This window comes from Aedes aegypti, chromosome 3, assembly GCF_002204515.2.
Source record: "Aedes aegypti strain LVP_AGWG chromosome 3, AaegL5.0 Primary Assembly, whole genome shotgun sequence".
Classification (NCBI taxonomy): domain Eukaryota; kingdom Metazoa; phylum Arthropoda; class Insecta; order Diptera; family Culicidae; genus Aedes; species Aedes aegypti.
Genome location: NC_035109.1, coordinates 246710929 through 246736157, shown reverse-complemented (window position 1 = coordinate 246736157; position 25229 = coordinate 246710929). Strand labels below are relative to the sequence as shown.

At 37.5% G+C, this 25229-nt stretch overlaps 2 protein-coding genes across 3 annotated transcripts in view; one reads left to right on the top strand and one right to left on the bottom strand.

Annotated features, from left to right (window-relative positions):
* Positions 1–14828, bottom strand: part of LOC5565217 (protein Fe65 homolog) — a 300368-nt gene extending 285540 nt beyond the window's left edge. For both annotated transcript variants that reach the window (XM_021851272.1, XM_021851270.1), the window contains exon 1: positions 14585–14828. The gene's annotated coding sequence lies outside the window, so the exon portion shown is untranslated. The remainder of the gene's footprint in view (positions 1–14584) is intronic.
* A 5550-nt stretch (positions 14829–20378) lies between these two features.
* On the top strand, positions 20379–21016 carry LOC5565204 (pupal cuticle protein Edg-78E). The gene is made up of 2 exons (XM_001649510.2): positions 20379–20488; positions 20549–21016. Exons 1-2 carry the CDS (start codon positions 20474–20476, stop codon positions 20888–20890), a joined length of 357 nt encoding a protein of 118 aa, XP_001649560.1. The 5' UTR covers positions 20379–20473; the 3' UTR covers positions 20891–21016.
* The last annotated feature ends 4213 nt before the right edge of the window (positions 21017–25229 follow it).

The following is a 25229-nucleotide window of genomic DNA, read 5'->3' as shown; positions in this document are numbered from 1 at the left end:
CGCCTTCGATACGATGTAGGATACATGCTCTTTATACGTCAGCTTGGAGTCCAAGATTACTCCGAGATTCTTCACAGCATTTTCACGCTTTACCGCTGCACCGGCCAAAGTATATTCGTGGAGATACATTGAACGTTTACTGCCAAACAGAGCATTTGGAAGCATTGAGAACCATTCTGTTTTTCTCGCACCAGTTTGCAAACACTTCTAGTTGCTGTTGCAGAAATAGGGCGTCACTTGGTTTTGTAATTACACAGTACAATTTGAGGTCATCTGCGTAAGATTTTTTTTGACACTTAATGTCTTTCATGTAGAGCAGGAAGAGAAACGGCCCAAGATGACTGAATTGCGGTACTCCGGATGTAACACGAAACGATGCGGAACGATGATCTCCAATCTTTACGCACATAGTGCGTCCTGTTAGATACGATCGCAACCAGGTTTGCAGACTATCACTTATTCCCAGTCAAACTTGGCGAAAGATTCGTTCCAACAGCTGGGGAACAATCCAATTCCAGCGATGAGTTGAAAATCAACGTCAAAGGATAAGAAATTGCATTAATACATTGTTTGAGGTCGACAGAGGGAATACCGTCGGGGCCACAGCCGGTAGATTTTTTTAAGCGCTTCGCAGCAGACAAAACCATCTCATCAGTTATTATTATTTATTTATTTATTTATTTTCACTAAAATTTGGAAGAGGGAAAAACCCCTTTGAGTGATCAATTGAAAAGAATCATCTCATCAGTTATCAAGTGATGAGGTCCTACAGCCGAATAAGCTGGTACGCTAGCAGCTGCATCCATTATGTCTCGGCTACTAGTCGATGGATTGGAAAAAACGTTGCTGAATTGCACAAGAAAGAGTTCGGCAATTTCTTCAGTGGAAGAGGCTTCCAACATTCCGTTGGTCATTGAACGGGGGAGTCTAGTCTCCTTGCGTTGATCGCTAACATACCGCCAGAAACTTTTAGGGTTTGATTTCAAGCGTCTCTGTAGGCGTTCTTGGTGAGCAAGAAATAGTTTCCAATTCAATCGCTTATAGTGTTGATTTGCTCGTAAATACCGTGCCTGGATGATGGAGTTTTATGTTTGCTGAATTTTCTCAAAGCTTTCCGTTTTTCCCTTTTAAGACGTTTAAGGTGCGAGTTCGACCAGGCAGGGTGAGCTATTACTCGGTTAAGCTTTTTTGGTACATACTGGTCAATGGCGTAGAGCAAAATATTGCTAACTATTGAGGCAGACCGATCGGCATCACAATCGCGAAGTACTTCAGCCCAATGTACATTCATTAGAAACGAGTTCATACTATCAAAATCGGCACTACCGAAATCATAGAAAAAAGTACTAACTTCCGCATCCTCGAAGGTAAATTTAGTATTGGTCTTTATCGAAAGTTGTAGAGGAGGGTGATGCCTACACACCTTAACCAACATAGATGGAGCTCGTGTGATATTGCAATGAGCGCACATTTCATCGCTAACGAAGCATAAATCCAACGTGCGTCCGTTGTCGTTTTTAACACCATTCAGTTGTCTGAGACAAGCAGTTCTGTAGCCATCCAGCAGGCATCCAGACGAAACCGTTCCACTAGAATGGGCGACATCGGGATAATAAAATCCTTGGGCATTTCAATTCCAGTTTACAAAACGAAGATTGAAATCGCCGACAATGATAATGTTGTCATTTGGGGGCATCTGACCTATGATCAAATTAATCGATTCGACATGTTTTTCCATGAGGTTAACGTCGTTGACACGATCGGGTGGAAAATAGACGACGCAAATGAAAGTTTTTGCTTCGGAGAGTAACACTGAGACCCATAGCTGCTCGATGACATTAATTTCCGGAATGAACATCTGGCGTGACTTGAAGCAGGAACGGATGGCTAGCAGAACTCCGCCGCCGGATATAGGGCTGCGAATGAGAATGTCATGAGGAGAGGCACAATTGTTCAGCGTCGGGTACTTGCCGATGGGAGCGGTTTGGAAGACCCCATTGCCGACCCTAGATTCAGGACCGGGATGACTTTGAAGGCAGGAATGCTGATGGAGGTTGAATTTTTCTACGGGCTCGACTGAACTAGGGGGCTTAGGGGCTTCCATAGTACCATATAAAGTGCATCCCAGCTTCGGCGAAGTTTGGTCTCTGCTACTCTGGAGTAATATCAGAAGCTGAGAGTTCTAATTGATGAAAATACTTGCCTGAAATGGCAGGCTGGAGAACCTCTTGGACAGAATTGACATCAGGACTACGACGACTAAGATGAGCGCTGGCAGCAAAAGGCGGGACTGTGTCAAATTGTGAAGAGGTCTCCAAACTGCTTAGTGCGATGCGTCGTGGTGATACTCCATCTATTCTGCCATCGCCTCCACAGATGAGGATGTTGGACGTTGTCGCCGTAGGTGAGACGTTCAGTGTTTTGGCCATGTTGAAGAGCAGAGAGCCTTGGCCTTCAAGTTGCAGTCGATACCAATTTTGAACGAGATGAAATGATAGCGTGTTGATGTCGCGACCAGTGGCAACTAGCCGAATAGTTGTGATGTCCTCAGACCCAAGACGTTTTTTTGCCATTTCGCACACTTGTTCAGTCGTTACTTCACGAGAGATACGTGAGAGGTAAAGCCAGCATTTCGGTTGACTCGTGGGCATAGATACAACACCTATTCCAAGTGAAGGGGATATTGGTTCAGCGGTTCCGCAATCCATAGGTTGTTTCTGAAATACATGCGTTTGAGATTTGCTAAATAGGCGGCGACTAGGAATTGCGTTTGAGGCAATCCTTTTCGATGATATTGGTGTACGAGATGAAGAATTAGCTAGTGTCGCAACACTAGAACGTATTTCCTTTTTCAGTTCAGTCATAATTTCCTGCTTCAAATTTTCGACGATCTCATTATGCGCACTTAACACCTTTTCTTGGCCGGCCTCGTACGCACTGCGAATCGTGCTACGTAGATGCAAATCACTCATCAATTTGGTACAAGGGTTGCACAGATAGAATAGTTGGCTGTGTTTGGCAGCTTCATCAATAGCATGTACAGATAGACCACTACAGTTTCCATGGAACGCTGCCTTACAAAATCCTTGGCAAGTGATCTTAATATGATCAGCTTTGATTTCATCGGAGCAACTAGTGCAGACCATAGGCATTTTGCTTGTGACGAAGTATCAACACGATATGATCGAGGAAAGATGAAGCGCCTGCAGGTATGCAGCGTCGAGGTCCAAAACTTGCAGGGAAGATATTGTTGTGCTGGACTGGTTCTTGTACGCAAATGCGGTTGATGATACGACGAAACAAATTTTATCACAACTCCACAAGAAATAAATGCACGAATTGAACAAGTTGTGGAGTCTAATGTTATTGAATTTCAGTTGCACTGAGCAATACGAGTGTCAATGGACCGATGCACGAGTTCACTAATCTGACGTTTGAGCGGTGCCGAATTCACTCGTTGCCATGGTCACGTAAATAACACGGCACCGCTCAAACGTCACATAGTGAACGTGTGCATCGGTCCATACACAGATGACAATGAATACAACGAATAAATGTCACGGATACACGGATAAAAACAGTAATTTAGGAGTGACAAAAATTACAGCTAAATAACAACAACAGTGTTGCCAAAAAAAAATATGGCACCGTGAATATGGCACCACTCAAACGTCAAATTCGTGAACTTGTGCATCGGTCCATGAACCGATGCACGAGTTCACTATCTGAAGTTTTAGCGGTGCCGTGATATTTACGTGACCATGGCAACGAGTGATTTCGGCACCGCTCAAACGTCAAATTCGTGAACTCGTGCATTGGTCCATTGAAAAGCAAAGCTACTATGTTCAATTTTGTAACATGTCAGCAATTGCGCCATTCGGCAGCAGCTCTAAATGCCGGGAAATGAGGAATGTCGTATTTCCGACGATTTTTTACAATTTATCTGTAATTCGGATACAAAAATGATGTACTACAATAATGTTCAAAAAAGGCAAAAGAATGATACTACGGCTGAATTTTTATGATTAGGCATGGGGTTAAGAATCTCGTAGAACAAATATTGTAGAGGAATGTATGTTTTACAGGTACTTTAATAAACAGAAATTAATTTTATTAGGTCGATACGGGGCCCAGATAGCCGTAGCGGTAAACGCGCAGGTATTCAGCATGACCATGCTGAGGGTCGTGAGTTCGAATCCCGCTGGTCGAGGATCTTTTCGTAAAGGAAATTTTCTCGAATCCCAGGGCATATAGTATCATCGTACCTGCCACACGATATACACATGCAAAAATGGTCAATCGGCAAAGAAAGCTCTCAGTTAAAAACTGTGGGAGTGCTCTTAAGAACACTAATCTGAGAAGCAGGCTTTAACCCAGTTGGGACGTAACGCCAGAAAGAAGAAGAAGAAAGTCGAAACCATCTCCAATTGGCATACACTGTTCTCCAAATTTGTAAAGTACAGTCAACTCTCCCTAACTCGATATTGAGTTAGGGAGGTATCGAGTTACAGAACACATAACCGGTGCAAATCCGATGCAAGGGACCATCGAGTTAGCCATGAAAACCAACTTTGACTATGGTTCTCTAACTCGATATCGAGATACGGAATATCGAGTAAGGGAGAGTCAACTGTACTAATAATACGTTCAACTGGTGGTATTTATTTTGATTTTCGTTTTTCCAAATTCTCGTTAGAAATTTTTGAATGTAAAAAAAAGCCAAAAAACACAAGTTCGACTTGAGGCACCTCCTAATCTTCTCCAAATTCGATGAGAATTTGGCTGGTAGTTTGTTTTAGTATTGCAATTAGGACTAGGTGACTGGTTGAATCCCAGAAATTTCGATGTTTGTCTAATATACACATTATCTTTGAATTTGATGAAAAATGCATCATCGCGCGAAAAAAAAGTCAGTGTTGTGTTTTGTGTGAAAACTGAAAACAGTTTTGTGAGAACTGTTATTTTTGAGTATATTACATTTAATCCCTTTTTGGGCAAATTTCTGATGTGTATTTTTAAGAAAGCATAACTTTATGGCTGGTAGACGGTGTTCCTTTCACAAAAGTATAGATATTTTGTGTTTAAAATCCGAACTTTTGCCCCACATTAGTTTTGAACTCTTGCATAAAAAAAAAAGTTATTTAAGACAATGAATTCCAAAAATGATATAAATTAAAATGCGCAAATGTCTTGACACAAGTCAGTTCAGCGAAATTTTAGCAAAGGTGCTGAATGTCCACTGTATGTTATCTATTTATGTTCAACTGTTATAGTTTTTCTGTAAATATTGATAATTCCACTAAGGTCGAACTTTTGCAACATTTTAATCAGTTCAAATTGATAAAATCTCGTATTGGTTTTGAAGATATGTGTCCAGCCAAATAACTGATTATTACATCACTACAGTGTCTATAACTACCCTTGCAAAAGGTATTCATTGGTTAACGTAGTGTTTGGCAAGGAGTAAGGTGGAACAATAGTTCAATCTTTATGGAATAATCAATATTTCGTATACTTTCAGCGATGTATGTTTTCTAGTTTTTGAAATATATTTTTTTGAAAATAAAAAATTAGTCACTTTTTATCGGCACACACTGTAGGTCTCAGTGCATCAGATTTTTAATTTGAAAATATCATAACTTTTGAACTGCTCAACCGATTTTCAATCTTTTTTTACGGAATGAAAGTTTATTTCAACTTTTCATAAAATATAGAACCCTGGAAAAAAAAAATTTTCGTAAAAATATATAAAAATTTGCTCAAAAACAAGAAAATGAGAACAGCAATAGCCCCTTTGGTCCCAAGACTAACACAAAAAAAAACGGAAAATTTTGATATTTTTTCATGTAAAAAACAATTTTTGTGAAATTTTGTATTTTTCTTGAAAAGTAAAAATTTTTAGTTTCCATTTTGTCCAAGAAAATTAAAAATTGGTCAAGCGGTTCAAAAGTTATAATTTTTTAAAAAATAAAAATTTTGCAAAATCGCGATTTTTCTGGTCACCCTATTTCGGAAATGGTCACTCTAATTAAAAAATCCAAAAACACGTGTATCCTTATTTCAGATAAGGAACAAAATAGCAAATTTTCACGGAATTCGGTTTTTCGTGGAATGGCTGTATATGTACAAATATACTGACAAAAAATATTGAAATACGTTAAATATTCGCTGATCAGTGCGAGCTTGAGTTTTTTTTTCTTTCATTCGAGCTGCTGTTACTATGCGCTCTGAGACATTCAGGTGTTCGTAGAAGTGCTACTTCCACTTATCAATTCTCTCCTTCCGTCAAGAAGCTTTCATCTTTTTCCTTACACATTACGGCTCGGGTACGTAACATTTTCGTGATGCTCGTCGTCTTTGCATATGAAACTACTTTTTAAAATAAATTAAAATTTCTATGAGACATTGTTGCAACATACAACCATCACTTTGGAGAGCAGCCGGAGGATTCATTCCGTGTGGGATATATACTTTTCTTTCGAACAAATTCGTAAAGAAACATCTTTCACGGTGTACAACGTAGTCAGTTCAACGAAAAGCAACACTGTAACAATTACGACCCACGTTTCATCTGTTTCCGCGAGGAATAAAATAGGAAACGCAACGAATGAAATCCCATGAGGTGAACATAAATTTCCATTTAAACTAACATTTATATTTTAACACCCTCTCGTCAGCAGAAAAAAAAACAAACTCACAACTGTTGATGACTATTTTTGCATGTGTTCAACAAATATTTTTGCAATCTGCATCCCTTGCTGTTTCCTGTTCAGTGAGATCCGCTTACATCCTGGCGCTCTGAACGAGCAAACCGTTTGTTTGTAGAGGATGAGCACAACAATTAAAAGTGTGTCAACATTTGCTTGCAATGTGGACGTGATTGAAACTGAAATTTTCAATGATTGGTGTATTGATATTATTTAATTCAATCAGATTATGCATTTAGGTAGAATTGGAAGCTTCGTACTCGTATGGGATTTAGAGAAACTTATTTTTAATAATGTTCTCCAATCCAACCAAAAATACGTATATGTGTGGTGTTTATAATCTATCGACAATAGTGAGAACTATAAGTGTTATGACTTGTCTCGCGTTGCGTTTCGTGAAAATTTCATATACACCCAAAATAGATCTACTTTTACCATGATTCCATGGAACTTAACCTAACTTAACCAAAACATATAACGCATTAATCGTGGCAATAGAAGATTGTAACGATTTTTGCCTGAAATTATTAATTATTTTATTTGACATTTGTTCCAATGTATCAACATTGGATATTCTATGTAATTCATTGGTACTATACCAGGGAGGAAGCCTCAGAATCATTTTTAAAATTTTATTTTGAATTCTCTGCAGAGCTTTTTTCCTGGTATTATAACACCTAGTCCATATTGGTACAGCATACAACATGGCTGGCCTGAAAATTTGTTTGAATATCAAAAGCTTGTTCATAAGACAAAGTTTTGATTTTCTATTAATAAGAGACATTTTACATATTTATTACATTTGGCTTGAATGCCCTCAATGTGATTTTTGAAAGTTAAATTCTTATCTAGCATGAGCCCTAGATACTTAACTTCATCTGACCAATTTATTGGAACCCCTCTCATCGTGACAACATGTCTACTTGAAGGTTTCAAATAAAGAGCTTTTGGTTTATGTGGGAATATTATTAGTTGAGTTTTGGAAGCATTAGGAGAAATCTTCCATTTTTGCAAGTACGAAGAAAAAATATCCAAACTTTTTTGCAATCGACTACAGATGACACGCAGGGTTCGTCCTTTGGCGGAGAGGCCTGTGTCATCCGCAAACAAAGATTTTTGATATCCCTGAAGAAAATTAAGGTAAGTCAGATGTGAAAATATTGTAAAATATTGGTCCCAAAATGCTGCCTTGAGGAACACCAGCTCTTACAGGAAGTCTTTCAGATCTGGAGTTCTGATAATTAACCTGAAGTGTACGATTTGACAGAGAACTTTGAATTATTCTAACAATGTATGTTGGAAGGTTAAAGTTTTTTAATTTTACGATCAAACCTTCATACCAAACACTGTCGAATGCTTTGTCTATGTCTAGAAGAGTAAGACCAGTAGAACAGCCTTCAGATTTGTTGGAACGGATCAAATTTGTTACACGTAAGATTTGGTGAGTGGTCGAATGTCCATGGCGGAATCCGAACTGTTCATTGGCAAAAATTGAATTTTCGTTGATGTGGGCCATCTGCAGGATGTTCAAAATGACCTTTTCAAAAAGTTTACTGATGGAGGAAAGCAAACTGATTGGACGATAGCTAGAAGCTTCTGCAGGATTTTTGTCTGGTTTTAAAATTGGAACAACCTTAGCATTTTTCCATTTGTCAGGAAAATATTCTAATTGAAAACATTTGTTAAATATATCAACTAAAAATGATAAGCTACTTTCTGGAAGTTTCTTGATGAGGATGTAGAAAATTCAAATGTTCAAAATGACCTTTTCAAAAAGTTTACTGATGGAGGAAAGCAAACTGATTGGACGATAGCTAGAAGCTTCTGAAGGATTTTTGTCTGGTTTTAAAATTGGAACAACCTTAGCATTTTTCCATTTGTCAGGAAAATATGCTAATTGAAAACATTTGTTAAATATATCAACTAAAAATGATAAGCTACTTTCTGGAAGTTTCTTGATGAGGATGTAGAAAATTCATCATCACCAGGAGCTTTCATATTTTTGATTTTTTAATAATAGTTCTCACTTCTTCCAAATCAGTCTTCCAGGCATTTTCGAAAACGTTCTCTTGATTTAGAATATTTTCGAAATCCTGAGTAACTTGATTTTCAATTGGACTAGTAAGTCTTAAATTAAAATTGTGCACGTTTTCAAACTGCGTAGCAAGTTTTTGAGCTTTTTCGCAATTAGTTAGTAATAATTTGTTTTCCTCTTTCAATGCCGGTATTGGCTTCTGAAGTTTTTTTTTCAAAATTTTAAATAATTTCCAAAAGGGCTTAGAGCTAAAGTCTAATTGAGAAATCTTATTTTCAAAATTTTTGTTTCTTAATTGAGCAAAACGTTTCTTGATTTCTTTCTGCAAATCCTGCCATATAATTTTCATAGCAGGATCGCGAGTGCGTTGAAATTGCCTTCTCCTCACGTTTTTAAGCGGATCATCGTCTATAATCACGGATTCAAATTTTACTTCACATTTTGGAATTGCAATGCTCCTGGCTTCAACAATGGTGTTAAAGTTTCAAGAGCATTGTCAATATCAAGTTTAGTTTGTAATTAAATGTTAAAATTGAGATTAGAGTCAATATATGTTTCATATATATTCCAGTCGGCTCGAAAATAATTGAAAGTCGAGCTGATAGGATTGAGAATCGCTTCATGGGATATTTGAAATTTAACAGGGACATGATCAGAATCAAAATCAGCATGAGTAATTGGCTACAAAGATGACTAGAGTCGGTTAAGATCAAATCAATCGTAGATGGATTTCTAGAAGAGGAAAAACATGTAGGGCTATCAGGGTATTGAATTGAGAAATATCCTGAAGAGCACTCATCAAATGAAATTCTGCCGTTGGAATTACTTTGAGAATTATTCCATGACCGATGTTTGGCATTAAAGTCACCAATGACAAAAACATTTTGACTTATTGCGAGTCAATTTTCGCAAGTCAGTTTGGAGCAAATTAACTTGCTGTCCAGAGCATTGAAAAGGCAAATAGGCTGCTTTCAACTGAAACACCTAAAGTTTCAAAAACTTTAGTTTCAAATGACGAAAACAGTTGATGTTTCATACGTCTATGATGATTGCAACTCCCCCACATGCTCCATCAAGTTGATCATTACGATAAACAAAAAAGTTAGGATCTCTTTTGAGTTTAGATCCAGGTTTCAAATACGTTTCAGTAATAACTGATATATGCACGTTATTAACTGTAAGAAAATTAAACAGCTCGTCCTCTTTTCCATTCAGAGAACGAGCATTCCAATTTAAAATATTTAAATTATTATTTGGATCCATTAGTAAAACGTAATCCAATAACAATTTGAATAGTAAATTTTACACCAACTTGGATTGCTTCAGTCATAGTGGTGGCTTTGAACATTGCATCAATCATTAGATTCAATTGTTCAGTTATAAAATTGAAATCAGAAGCAGACATATCACTTGAAGTGGGTACATTATCTGATGATTTCCCATTAGAATTTTCAATAGACGAAGAGGCGGAGTAGGAGTTACCTGTGGCGGTAGGGTTTTTTTCATTTGATTTGAAACAAATAGAATGGGTACTCATAGTACGGATAGGGGAGGAGTTCCAATTACCTGCTACGATATCGGCAAAGGATTTTCCGTGGGTAGATACATTCGAAATTAAAAGATTCGAACGGCTACCCGACGGAATAAAATAAGTTTGTGAATGAGCATGATTATGATCTTCCTGATGGATATGATTCATGATCAAGCGATCGTTAACTGAAAAATGACCATTGTTCGATACTCTACCAGGCAAATTCCGAAAACGACCGTTATCGTAACGGATATTATCTTTCATCTGCCTGGCACGAGCCTCAATGACTCTTTTGCGTGAAGGGCAATCCCAAAAATTTGACTTTTGATTAGCCCCGCAATTAGAGCATATAAACTTGGTGGTATCTTCCTTGACTAGACAGACGTCCTTAGCGTGAGAAGAACCTCCGCAAATCATGCATTTAGCATCCATGCAACAATTTTTTGTACCATGACCCCACTTTTGGCACCGACGGCACTGAGTGGGGTTCTGGAAATTTCCTCCAGGTTTCTGGAAATGTTCCCATGTCACACGGACATCGAACAAAAGTTTTGCTTTTTTCTAAAGCTTTAATATTATTTAGATCTGTGAACTAAATAATATTCTTGAGAAAGCCCTTTCCGAACAATGTCAGATTGGGTTCTCTTTTGCATAATGATTACTTGAACTGGGGAAAAACCAAGTAAATGATTTATTCCATTTATGATCTCTTAAGGTGACTTATAGTCACTTGAGAGACCTTTCAAGACGACTTTGAACAAACGTTCAGTTTTGTCGTCATAAGTAAAAAAAATGTGCTTCTTCTCTTCAAGATGTTTGAGAAGAAGTTCGCGATCTTTAAGAGTTTCCGGTAAAACGCGACAATCTCCTTTCTTTGCGATTTGGAAGGAAACCTTGATTCCCCTAATGGAGTTCAAGATCTCCTGCCTAAATCCCCCAAATTCGGTTCAACTGACGACGATAGGCGGCACTCTTTGCTTCCTCACTTGAATCAAAGAGCCTGGGCTAGAGGCTGCTTCGATTTGGTGTTCGGAAAATTTGTCTAAAGCATCGCACTGATTGCTCATTTCGATACAAGTAGAAGAAAGTTCGCATTCCGGAGAAACGTCCTTTCTTCCATTCTTGCCACTTTTTTTCCTAGTTCATTTATTTAAGGCTCAATCGCGTTTAACGCTTTACGGAGCCGAAATTCATTTTTTAAATTGTTTACAAATCATTCACTTTTTTGTACTAAGATTAGTATAGGATGGAGCCAGGGTACTCGTGGCAACTTGAGGTTAATGGTCACAATTTTTGAGAAGGAAGGACATGGTGAGGATTGGGTTTAGGGTTTTCTGCAGCACATCCGGGAGGTATATCGTGGTATCGCGATTAACGTATAGTGGCGTTGGTACCAATTTCTTGCTTTGCCACTTTTAGTGACAGTTTTAAATCCCACTTTTTTGGAAGGAAGTTGTGAATTCAGAGATTCCTTCCTTTTATTTGTAGTTGCAATCATGTTTAGAAAGAAGACGTGACCTCCTAAGAGGTTTTTTCCCAAGACGGTGTCCAAGAAGGATTACCACCCTAGCTTCCGCCAACGGGTCCAACGAAAAATCGAAGGCACGGGTCCAAACAAGGATCGTAAAGGGATCAATAGTAGAAAAAATAGTACTGAAAAGTACTGTTTGAGTAGCTCTGAAAAGTACCGTTTTTAATGCTAGCACTGAAAAGTACTGTTTTTGTAGCACTGAAGTACTGTTTTATTGCTTTAGGTAGTTTAAAAAAAAACTTCCAAGAGCAGAGAGAATTCGTGTACACACAGCACGAAGGTATAATGCGCACTGCGTCTTCTTTCGTTTATTCACTGAACATTGTTGCAACTACAAACAAAAGGAAGGGTGAATCTCTGAATTCACAACTCCCTTCCAAAAAAGTGGGATTTAAATCTGTCACTAAACGTGGTAAGAATGGAAGAAAGGAAGTTTCTGCGGAATGCGAACTTTCTTCCAAGGGTGAAATGGATAATGTTGATAATTGCATCGAAATGAGCAATCAGTTCGATGCTCTTGACAAATTTTCCGAACAACAAATCGAAGCAGTTTCTAGCCCAGGCTCTTTGATTCAAGTGAGAAAGCAAGCAAGCCTATCATGATCAGTTGTTCCATCAGATTTTGGGGAAGGCAGGAGATCTTGAACTTCATTAGGAGAATCAACATTTCCTTCCAAATCGCAAAAAAAGAGACTGTCACGTTTTGCCGGAAACTCTTAAAAATTGCGAGCTTCTTCTCAAACATCTTGAAGAGAAGAAGCACATTTTTTTTACTTATGACGAAAAAACTGAACGTTTGTTCAAAGTTGTCTTGAAAGGTCGCACAAGTGACTATAAGTCACCTGAAGAGATCAAAAATGGAATAAATGATTTACTTGGGTCTTTCCCTTATCGAAAAAATCTATCATTGCATCGCATTTGCTATCTGAAATACGATGATAGATTTTCATAAGGATTGATTGAAATTTGAAAGAAAAAACTGGTTTTGGATGGTGGCTGATGATTGAATGATGGATTCTTGAGCCTTAAGTTCCAAAACTATGGCAAAATAATGAGAGAATCTTTTACAATCTGATAGCGAAAATAATCTGTTAAAATACACCAAAATGATAGTTTGTATTTTAGTGCAAGCCCAATGAAATCTATAAACAACATCCGAATCGTCAAACATCGACTGAACCTGAAGGTGTTGTGATCAGGCTTCTTCCTTGCTCTTGACTTATCCTCTTTCTCCCCCTTTTAATGATACAACAACTTGTGATACAGTATGAAACGCATCCCAAACTTTCTATGCAGCTGAAGTCGACATTTGAACCACAAAACAAAACGTGGATTTTGGGATATATGCCATTTGAATATTCTAGCTGTTTTTTTGGTATTAGGATTCAAAATACCGCTCATGTTGTACGCCAAGTAGGAAAAAGCAGGACAAAACTTGAAATATGAAAAATAAATCAGGACACCTCAAAAGAAGCTTAAAATCAGGGCATGTCCTGCTAAATCAGGACGGATGGTTACCCTAAACGACCAGGAATCTCTAGATTCTCGAAAATTCAGAATTCTTGCGACTCCTGGACAAATCCATAGAGAAGTAAAGGAAAAATACCAGATAGTATTCTCGGAGGATTATCCAAGTTGATTTAACAACAGTAACATAACAGATTCCAACTTTGGATATTTAGATCTATTATATGAGCGTATTTAGCTGATATTAGAAATATGAAATTGTTAGTCACGTGATCTCAATAACATTGAACTTGAATGTTGTGATTGCCTTATAAAAAATGTAACATACAATTCACCAAACAACATTATATAAAACAATGTATGGTATTTTCGCTATCAATTCACTACAGCGAGGAAAACTTAATCCGAGGAAGGTGGTCCAGATTACAAACTGGATGCGATAATGCCATGCCATTATGCATCCATCATAAGCAATCAAGGTTCTTCACAAAGTCTTGCACGTTACACGTACCGGAATAGAAACTCATTTGCATTATCGATGCTGAGATCGTGCCGCCTAACTATTTACATAACTAGCCGGTTCCATTATTCATCAAATTTAATGTGACTGACTTCAAATGTCACGCATTGCCATTGCTCTCTTCACCTGACCTGTACGCCCATATTCGGATTCGGGAAGAACAGATTTCAGTGTCAAAGTCGAGACCTCTTCGAAAATCATCTTGTTTGAAATAAGCGTGGAGAAACGTTATTACTCCTCGATGAAATTTGACCATGCCTACGAGCTCAGAGAAGATTACGCACGTTTCGCTCTATCAGGTGCTTGCCATGTGGGCTATGTACCGACCTACGTTTAGCTTCAAATACATGAAGATATTTATGATGATTGTTGATATTATCGGACGACAATGAGTGCAGCTCTTTACATTGATTTCCATGCGAGCTATACTAACCCTAAACACTGAATGTGTTGGATGATGGTATGCTGCTGCAGTGTCGACCACATTTTATCGATTCCCAAACCTACACACCAAGAGGTCTAATACAATCGCAGGTCGACAAGGACGAACATAAAAAGGTAGTATAGAGCATATAAAAGTCGTTTTCCAGCTGAACAGCGCGCTCTTATACATGAGTGTGTTCCAAATGAAAAAACACGATTATCGATACAAAACGTTATTACAAAATCAATAGCGTATGACTTATTAATGAACTCATTTCACTCGCGGCACATGAACTGTAAACTGTTACACATAGAAGCTGAAAATTTTCCAAATCAATTTTCACTTATTGAATCTTGTACCATCACTCACCTTTTTGTCCTTAGTAAACCACAATTTATGTTACAACGTTATGTTGAGTAGAATCACACACAATCACTTTGACTCAATTCAAATATCAAAACTCAATTGTATTAAACAAAGCCCGAATCACTGAAATTACAAGTAAATTTTGTCCATAAATGTCCACTGTAATAACGTTCACTTGTACCGAACCCTGGCCTGCAACAACTACTAGAGGGTTTCTTTAAAAGATCTCCTCCTCTGAAAGTTGAGAAGAAAAAACCTGCCAAAACATTCGATATACAACTGCAATACAAATGTCAAACGGGAATTCAAACATTTGTGCGCATGTTCCGATTTTTACTTCCAAAACGTAACGTAAACAGAAATGCAAGTGTCCTGAAAGGAACCTGGTAATACGTCCTGCCCCGTTATTCTTTGAAGATACATGATGGTAACCGTCGAGGGTCAATTTTTCTTCATGATATTCATAAGTAATTAATTTGGCTGTTACATCAAACTAATTATGAGGCTCATCATCCAAGGACAAGAAGGTTCGTATAAGATATTTTAAAAACATCTTAGAAATAATATGAACTATACTAGTGTACAATCAATATGTTTTCTATGCAAATTTGAAAATCTGTATTTTCTGATTTTGTTTGCTTGCAAATTTGAAAAACCATCTATAATTATCAAACAGCCCGCTGAGTTATTGATCAATCGTGATCTAGATATTGATAAAAGTTCACGATACCTGATACCAAAAGGCTTCGATTATGAACCGCGTAAATTAATTTTGGAGCGACTTGAATCTGCTCCCATGTAGCCTTGTGTTCAAATAAAACGCTCAAAACTTGTTTTATTCGCTCTCTTACATCCACGTGGTTTATGAACGGCCCCAAAAACAATCATCGATAATCCTAATGTCTGTTTGATTCATCGATCAATTAATCGAGTTGACAAATTGAGCTGCCTATTCATGAATCAATAAGAATGGCCCCACCGACCGCATACTGCAAGAAAACTCATCTCATATAGCCCAATTTGAGCTAGCTGCGCTAAGCCACTCCGATGATGCTCGTTTATCAGACAAACAATCTTAGTATGTAAATTTATGCGATTAGTCTACTTTAACAAACGTAAACCGGTAGGCGAAGGTGTTGATTGCATATCTGGCGCTTAATGTGGCAGCGATTTATGTGCCACAGGTAATATTGCAGCCATTATTAGCAAACCTGCATATTCCTCGGATGATTTTTCAAAAAGGTTGGTGTATTTGGACTTTGTCATCGAAAAAGCAATGATATAATTATGCCATCTTTTTTAACCCACAACGTGTACGACTGACCAAAACATAATTTCAAAATGTTCAAGGAACATTTAGAACCATAAGTAGAGGAAACGTCTCTAAAAGTAAAGAAGCCATTTTTTTTTGAAACCCAAAAGAATAAAACTGTAAATATCTTAAGTTACATCCGCCGAATTTGTTCAATTAAACCCTCAAAAGCTAGTTGGAAATTAGCAGAATCCATCCAGTCTCAAAGAGAGAACGTATGAGAATGTTAAAGCTTGTATGAAAAAAACTAATCCAAACACATTTTTGGCCATATATAATTGTGGCCCGCTCTATTGGGCAAAGTTTTGATTTTTGATAATTAAAATCGAACAAATGCATGTAATGGGTGAATATGTGTACATGTTTTATTCAAGCGGACCAATTCCATGTCAATTCGATCAGTCACAGAACTCGACCATCTTTGATTTGCAGTAAATTTTGCACAAGTTTTCTGTATGGTAGATTTCGATTCTTCCATAGATACATTTTTACACGTGAATAACTTTTGAAAATGGCTTATGAGTTTTTGCATGCAATTTATCTAATATAAAGTTCCAAAACTGTAGAAAAATGTTCTATACAGAAGTAGTAGCGAACCGTTTAGACTACAAAAAAAAGTTCGTAAATAAAACATACATTTCACATTACAGTCGAAGCGCGTTATAGCGACATCGCAAGGGACCTTCGCAATAGAGAAAAGTCGTTATAGAGAATAGATCAAGCGTGTGCTAGAATAAGGGCGTAAATCGCATCATCGAATTCTCTTCATCGATCCTCTCGTCTGTGAGTAAAGGTGACAAGATGCAAGTTTGTCAGCATTTTTTGACTTCAAACCACTTGGCAGCGATGCAATCTTGGTCCTGAGGTGAAAAAATGCTGACAGACTTGCATGTTGTCACCTTTACTCACAGAAGAGAGGATCGATGAAGAGAATTCGATGATGCGACTTACGCCCTTATTCTAGCACACGCTTGAGATAAAATATGGAAATATTTTTCAAGAAACCGAAAAAATGTCGCTATAGAGAGCTTTTGTCGTTATAAAAGTGGTCTTTATAACGAGCTTCGACTGTACACTAGGCCGTCTCTTATTTTTCGAAAATTCGAAATGTAATAAGTTCGTCATTGTAAAGTGCTCGTTTTAGTAAGAAAAAAATCAGGTTAAAATTTGAAGTCCGTACGTGGACGCTAAGTGGTCCCCCAACGGCCCTGAAGGTATTAGTAGTAGATGACCCCGTGCGCAAAATCGAGCTCGCTGCTCTAGTGTACGCAGCATGAGTACGAAAAGCCACCAGTAACAAAATTCATGGGAACATAAGCACTATTGTTAAAGCATACATGCTTCATGATTTGAGGATTTCAATTGACATTTTTCTTCGCTAAAAATTGAAAACGTAACGTACAGCCGGCGTAACGGTAAAATGCTTCATGCTTTCATGACATTTGGTCATGGTGTATTTTCATAACATGAAAACACACCTTCCTCCCGAAATCATAACTCTTTCCCCTGTTTTAGAGTGCCGCGTTTTTACCCGTGTAGGGCTATTGATGATCTAACGCAAAGCTAAAATGCGAAGATGGCGCTGTTCTAGAATAGTGATTAGCGCATCCTAGTCAAAGTGACTTATGATAACTTTGGAAGAAAAATCACCACAATCATTTAACTGATAAAAAGTTGGCAATTTAAAGCACAGGAAAGCGTAAATATTAATTTTAAATTGCAAAACTTTCGCAACATAACCTCACATTTGATCGCCAATAATACGCATATTAGGAACGTTTTATACGATTTTTTAAGCATTTTTTTATTTTTGAAAAATGTTTTAAAATTGTATTTTTTATAACCTACAAATGCCTATGTTTAATTTAAAGTGTAATACAAAAATTTGTACATTTCATATTTTTCTACAATCAACCCATCAGAGAAGAAGAGCCTGGTGGAATAGGGTGTAATTGAAATAATTTAAAATCGATTTTTACGTTAGCGACACGGAAAATAAAATATGTTCTAAACAAAATAATTTCAAAAATACTGCAAAAACAAATTTTGATTTTTTAAGAGATCGGTACCCAGAAGAGGCTTCAAGAAAAAAATGAAAAAGGATAGGGATGTTCAAAAATAAAAATTAGAAATATCAAAAACGAAAATTCATAAATTTGCGTTTATTCGCATAAATTCATTGGCCAAAACAAGTTTGGATAGATTTTAGATTGCGAAAAATGATACTTAGATCGAAAATAAAAATTTGGGTATTACCGTGATGAATCAAAATCCGGACGGCACCAATATCCGGACACTCTATCAATATTCATTATTTTAACAATGAAAATCTACAATCATCTGGCAATATTTTCACGTATTCATAAGATTTAATCTAATTGCACCAACTAACAATAATTTGCAATCTAGTAAGCTTTGCATAAACATGTTAAAAATAAAAACAAATTCGGAGTTTCAGTTCGACACTTTTGCTACGTCGTGCAAGTTTTAGTTGTGTAGTTTAAGACTAATTTATCGGAATTGGTTCATTCGTGAAAGTGTGGATAAATGATAGTTTTTTCTACTAGTTGTGTTCGGGATGCTGAATGTGATAATAGATTGTAAAGTTTTATAAGTGAAAGTGGTGATTATATGTGTAATTTAATTATTTTAAGAACAAAAATATGCTATCCGGCTTAGTGAGCCAGTGGTTATAAAGCCGGATATAAGGTGATATCGCCATAATCTTCAGTATAAACGAATATTTGTGAAGCATATTTGTAGAAAAAATAAAGTTAAAGTTAAAAAACAATATAATCAGTGATAAGGAAATAATCATGCACATAAAAACTGATAAAACAATGGTTATTTCAGTCGTGCTGCAACATAGATGACGCATCGAACCGCAGATAGAGAATGCAGGTTAAAAAATCAAATTACTTCCAAAGTTGTGCTGTTATAGTATATGATATAGCAAGTGCAAGTACTGTGTTTTCAGAAAAGTCATTTTCTATTGATTACAATGTTTATTCAAATGAGTTTCATATAGAAATAATCAATTTTATTTAAGCTGTCCGGCTATCTCTATTCGTTATTTTATTGATATGATGCGGTGGCGTAGCAAGAAATTTTTTTCTAGGAACAGTAGGGTCTTTACAAGAAAAAACAAAATTTATCTAAAATCCAAACTTGAAGTGATGACATTCAATTTTATTCGATTTGAATTTCGTTCGTGAAGTCTAGAAAGTATGTTTGAGCAGAAATATGTATTTTGAAAAACACTCAAAATTTCTTTAACCTAAAAATTAATTGAAATCTAGTCAAGCAGAAATAAAACGTTTTGTTCACACTATTTTTATTACTTGAAGATAGTGAACAATCTCTACTTATGTGAAAATTTTGCAGCTACAACTTTGCCGAAGAGCACATTTTGCTGGGACGTAAGGATAATTTATTATTCTTGATTCAAAAGTCTAAACCATGCTGAGATGATCATTCATAGCAACATTCAGAGCAACACTGTTTTTTTGCTGTAGAACATAGTAGCCTGGATTACTTTGATCTATTCTACCCGTCAGGAGCACCACTGTTGCCTTCCGAGCAGTTGGTTCAGCATGTAAAATGCAAACTCACTTTACGATTATGAATAGCAATTTTTCCTGACGTCCAATCAAAATGTGTTTTTCGGCAAAGTTGTAGCTGCAAGGATTTCACATGAGTAGAGATTGTTCACTATTCCATAAAATATTATTATGGCGAGATAGAGAGCTGAACACAAAAGGTGAGCGTTTTCCATAGTAATGTCCATATAAACTTCAGATGGCATGTGCACAGTCAAATTTCTTCCGAATCACTTCAAACTTTGGGAGCATGCTATTTACCATAATGAAAATCGTTTAAGCATAGGGGAGCCAAAATTTTAAAATTTGCATCACTCTATTGACCATTCATAAAAAAACGTATATCATTAACAAGGCGTCCACTATATAGAATTAACAGTTCCTGATAGAATAAGGAGGGCTTACGTCTTTTATATTGCTATGTTTGATGCGGAAAGGTTTGGAACTGTTTGGAAAGTCCAAAAGGATATGGGATACAAAAAATATCGAAAACTGTCGTTGAAGGCTATTTAAAGAGGTTAAAGTTCAAAGAAGAATGTGGTTGAATAAGTTAATGTAAAAAAATATTAGGAGGAGGATAGATATTTGTGGGTGAATTACAATAGACTTGGATACGCTAGTATCTATTAAAAAATCCTTCACTTTTATTCGTTTTCATTCTTGGCATAGAGAACTCTGTGGGCTTAACAAAACTAAATCGAACGTTCTCAATAGTATTTTTCACAACAAATGAACCCTTTATTCACTCAAACTGGTCGCACAATGTCACGCTACTTGTTTCACTGCCAAGATTCACAACAGCAGCATCATCTGGTGACTGGTTTCTTCTATTAATCCGTTACGTCACATGTGCATATGGATTCCTCTTCGTCAAGTATTCAACCGGTATGCTCCCAAGCGGCTATATAAAAGCAAAATAGTTTAGCGTCCTATCATTTGGTGCTCACAGTCTCGCGCAGTCATCTTTCGACGGGGTTCACAATGAAGCCACCACAAGTAAATCTTGAACTTGATTTTAACGCACTCAACGATCTTCAAACGATTATTCCCATCTAGGCAGAGTTATGTGTTGTACTACTACTGTTGGTGTCCTCAGCTTACGGTCAGGAAGTGGAAGTGGTTGAACAGGAACAGAACATCGATCCGGACGGATCATACAACTATCGGTATCGGTTAAGCGATGGAACGGAGGCTCAAGAACAAGGCCAAGGAGGAGTTTCGGCCACGGGAGGATACAGTTACACATCGCCCGAGGGGGAAGTGATCCGAATAACCTACACTGCCGACGAAAATGGATACAATCCGCAAGGCGACGCCATTCCTCAACCGCCACCCATACCGGAAGCGATTCTACGAGCGTTGGAGTACATCCGGACACATGCGCGGCCCGAACAGTGAACACCATTTTAGTGCAATGATCTGATGGATTGTAACGTTGTTGTTTGGTTCAAATTGTTATGTTGTATAGTTGATAATGTTGTGATAAAGAGCGGCTGAATAAATAACATGTGTATGGAACATAAATGTGATAATAGTAATCCATGTGTTAGCACTTAACATTTCTTCGGCGAAGCAATATGGACAAATGAATTAAGCCTTTGTGTTGTGTTGTTACAAAACTATCGTACTTTTATATAAAAAAAAGTGAAAGTAATCATCAATTACATTATTTATCTTAAACCCACAAGTAGATGAAAGTGTTTTAGTGTTTTTTTTTTTTGCAAAAAGATTGCGAATCTGTTATATGTTTTTCGACAGAGCATTTTGAAACACTCAGAATATTATTCACGTCAATTTTACTGAAAGTTAGAAACCTTTCAGAATTGAAATTAAAAACTGAACAAAGGAATCATATTTTGGGAATGCAAAACCTAATACGTAGAAATCTAAAATTGTAACCGGCCTTCCTTAGCCGAATGGTTAGAGTCCATGGATACAAAGCAAAGCCATCCTGAAGGTGTCTGGGTTCGATTCCCGGTCGGTCCAGGATCTTTTCATAATGGAAATTTCCTTGGCTTCCCTGGACTTAGAGTATCATCGTACCTGCCACTCTATAATGCGAAAATGGCAACATTGGCAAAGAAAGCTCTCAGTTAATCAGGGGGGTGAAATGAGCGTATATTTAGCTACCCAGCATTGATTCAACATTTGATTCATTTGGGTCATCAAATACAATGATTCAAGGCAATATATTTAATTGCCAGAAACTAATACTAGCAGCACATGTGCCGAATACTCGAAAATCAGGAGCAAGTTAGGGCAAACCGACCAGAAAGTGGGTACCAAAAGTAGTTAATAACTGGTACCAAAAAAGTTAATAAGTGTGGAAGCTGAGAAGCAGGCTTTATCCTAGAGAGGACGTAACGCCATTAAACAGAAGAAATCTAAAATTGTATGTGAAAAAAATGCAAAACTTGCTTAATTTCATGTTCAATGTACTACATTTCTCAGTGAAAAGTCGTTTTAATTCTATTGAATTTTCCAGTGAAATATTTTAGCTAATGAAACATAGGGGAACCTGTTCTAATTCGGACTATTAAACTTTTCTCAATACTGGCGCTACTGTAAAGGTCATGTGTATCGTTTTTCTACCCATCATCTGGCTTGGACCTAACACCATAAATTTGACGCCTTTCAGTTATTCCGTTTGCTTTTTATTTTAGTTTGTTGTTTTGAAGTAACCTAGTGTACTGCCGGTTTGCACTATTCATAAGCTTTTATAAGCAACAATGAACCTCCAATATTTCCGTTTTATAATCGAATCCCCTTAGCCTAAGCTTTCATCTGACCTTATGGTTTTGATAGGTCTACTCATTGTTTGTGCCGAACTAGTTTGGCAATCGTAAAATGTGTATTGGTCTAATCCGGACTTTTTGATATGGTTCAATACGAACCTCTTGATTTCCAACGAGCACTGAGCCTATTCCAAGAGCTCCATCATGTAAAAGTGTCCTCGACTGGGTAGAAAAAGATTTTGCAAAAAAAAATGAATTGCGGTGGACAAACAACGAATTCTTCTTCTTTCTGGCGTTACGTCCAGACTGGTACAGAGCCTGATTCTCAGCTTAGTGTTCTTATGAGCACTTCCACAGTTATTAACTGAGAGCTTACTATGCCAATGACCATTTTTGCATTTGTATATCGTGTGGCAGGTAAGAAGATACCTCGAAGTCGAAGAAAATTTCCAACCCAAAAAGTTCCTCGACCTCGAGGATTCGAACCCACGACCTTCAGCACGGTCTTGCTGAACACAAGCTGCGCGTTTACCGCTACGGCTATCTGGGCCCCACAAACAACGAATATAGAAATCAATAAATCAGCTATTTAAAAATTATCTCCATCAACATCACAGCCAAGCTGCATACAAAAATAGATTAACAATACGATCCAAAGAACGTTTACGAGTGCTAAGAACAAAACACTGTCCCATACTCGGTATTCTATGTTTTGGTCTTTAGCTCGATGGATTCCACAGGCCCTTCATAATAGCGTACACACTTAGATTGAATCACAGAATTCTGTGAAATTTCACCGAAATCTCAACAGCAGAATTTTCGGTGAACCGTTCGGTGATTTTTATTTCACAGATCGATCTGTGAACCTTGAAAAAGTTCATCTGTCAAAACCACCGAAGAGAGCGGTAATTTTTCACAAACTTTCCGTGGATTTATTGTGTGATGCTGCAGCTTTTACCGAACGTTTCTGTGATATTTCACAAACTTACTGTAATTGTTTGATTTTACCACTGGCATTTCACCGACAATTCAATATATATTTACTGTTGTCCTGCAAAAATGTAAAGAAATTTCTCTCAGATTTTTTGGGATGTTTCTTTATTTCCATCACCTAATAGACCATTTCCGTCAGACCTAACCCTATTTTTTTATATTTTTCTTCGAAAGATTCTACCTAAAAATAACCATTTTAATAAATATTTTTCATTTTTATGCATTCTTGATTTTTTTATTAATTTTCAAAAATTGACAATTTCACCACTTTTTGGGACATGCGGAACGAAAATGGTAACTCTAAGGTGGTGAATATCATATTCACCACTCTAGTAAAACCGTCAACAACTCAACCCTATTTTCAGCTGTGTTTACTTCTTGAAAACGTCAAAACAAACAAAGTAAATATAAAATTTTTAATTTTTGCTTTCTCGGCCAGTACTCTCTCGAACATCCCATCTTTCCGCGTATAAATGGTAAATAATTTCAACTGCCTCGTCGTAGCCGAATAAATCGCTATTCTCCCACATAGTACCGTTGGAAGATGCTTCTAGTTCCTGTATAAGGAGTGAAGACAACAGAGGAGAATGTACCAGCAGCTCGGATTGAGGTGGATTTTGAGATGAGGCTTCCCATCCTCAGTAATGTTATGAATCGTAGTTCTTCAACATGACGGAGCAGTTATTCGGTGGATTTACTTCCGCTTTCAGGCATTTGATGTCATTGAGGCGACAGTTGCAGGAATTCATAGCATCTTAATTTGAGGCAACAACCAATCCACAGAAACAATTCCCGAGATGCCAACGTGAAGTGCGTCCTGGTCGGCGATGGTGGTACCGGAAAGACTACATGCGTCAAGCGGCACATAACCGGTGATTTTGAGAAATACATTCCTGCTCGGTGTTGAGGTGCATCCACTAGTGTTCTACATGAACTGCTAGGTGTTGGCAATGGCCGGCCAGCATGCGTGGGTGGGCAGCGAGACGGATACCTGTTTCAGGGGAAATGCAACGCCGACGTCGACGTGGCTTCCCGAGAAACATAGAAGAAAACCCCCGCCTGGCACAGAGATTTGGTGAGGGTACCCGCGGGTGTGCAAAAATATATCCCAAAGTGAAAGTTAAGGACAGCGTATTCCACTGGAAGAAGAGATTTAAGTACAACGATAGCTCGGCCAAGTCTAAGTACTAATTCGAGAAGCCTTCCATGTGGCTGGCTTGCAAGTTGTCGTTGGTCCGAATCTGGAGTTTGTAGCCATACCGCTAGAGGTCAATATGTACAAGGACTGGCAGCAACAGATCGAGGAGGGTTTACAGGAACCGCAAGCCACCGCACTACTTGACTGGGACAAGGACCTATAAGGGATCTAAACCCGCCCTCCCTCAGAAAGCAAAAAAAAAAAACACTCATAAGTTCACTGCGTCGTGCCCCTTCCCCCATTCACAAACGGACAACATAATAGCAGGGGAAGACAAGGCATAGTTATCATACCGCATTATCACCGTAAATTTCCGTTAGTTGATTTTAAATTGAATTGTGGTTGGCTCAGTATAATCAATACTATTTACAAATGATACAATTTTGAAAGAAAAACATGTTTACTTCGTGAACAAATAAAATAAAAGCATTTGTTGGCCATAGTGGCTATAATTATCGTTCCTTATAAAATAACTCTCGAAAAAAAAAACTTTTCAAATAGGCCTTTTCATGTGATGCTTTTCATGTTCATTAGCCTGGGACACGGTTATATGAAATATTTAGATTCTCGCTCCAGTCCACTTTTTGGATTGCATTTAGGTCCCATAACAACTGTGCAAAATTTCAGCTCGATCGGTGAAACTATATTTTAGCGTCAGCCCTTCAAAGTTTGTATGGGCTTTACTATGGAAAAACTTACTTTTGCAAAGAAAAATCACCAGCGGTTACCCATTGTCCTCTATAAAAATTTTGCCAGCAAAAAAAAAATTTTACCAGCATACACAAAAACCATTTTTTCAAACCCCCCTTTT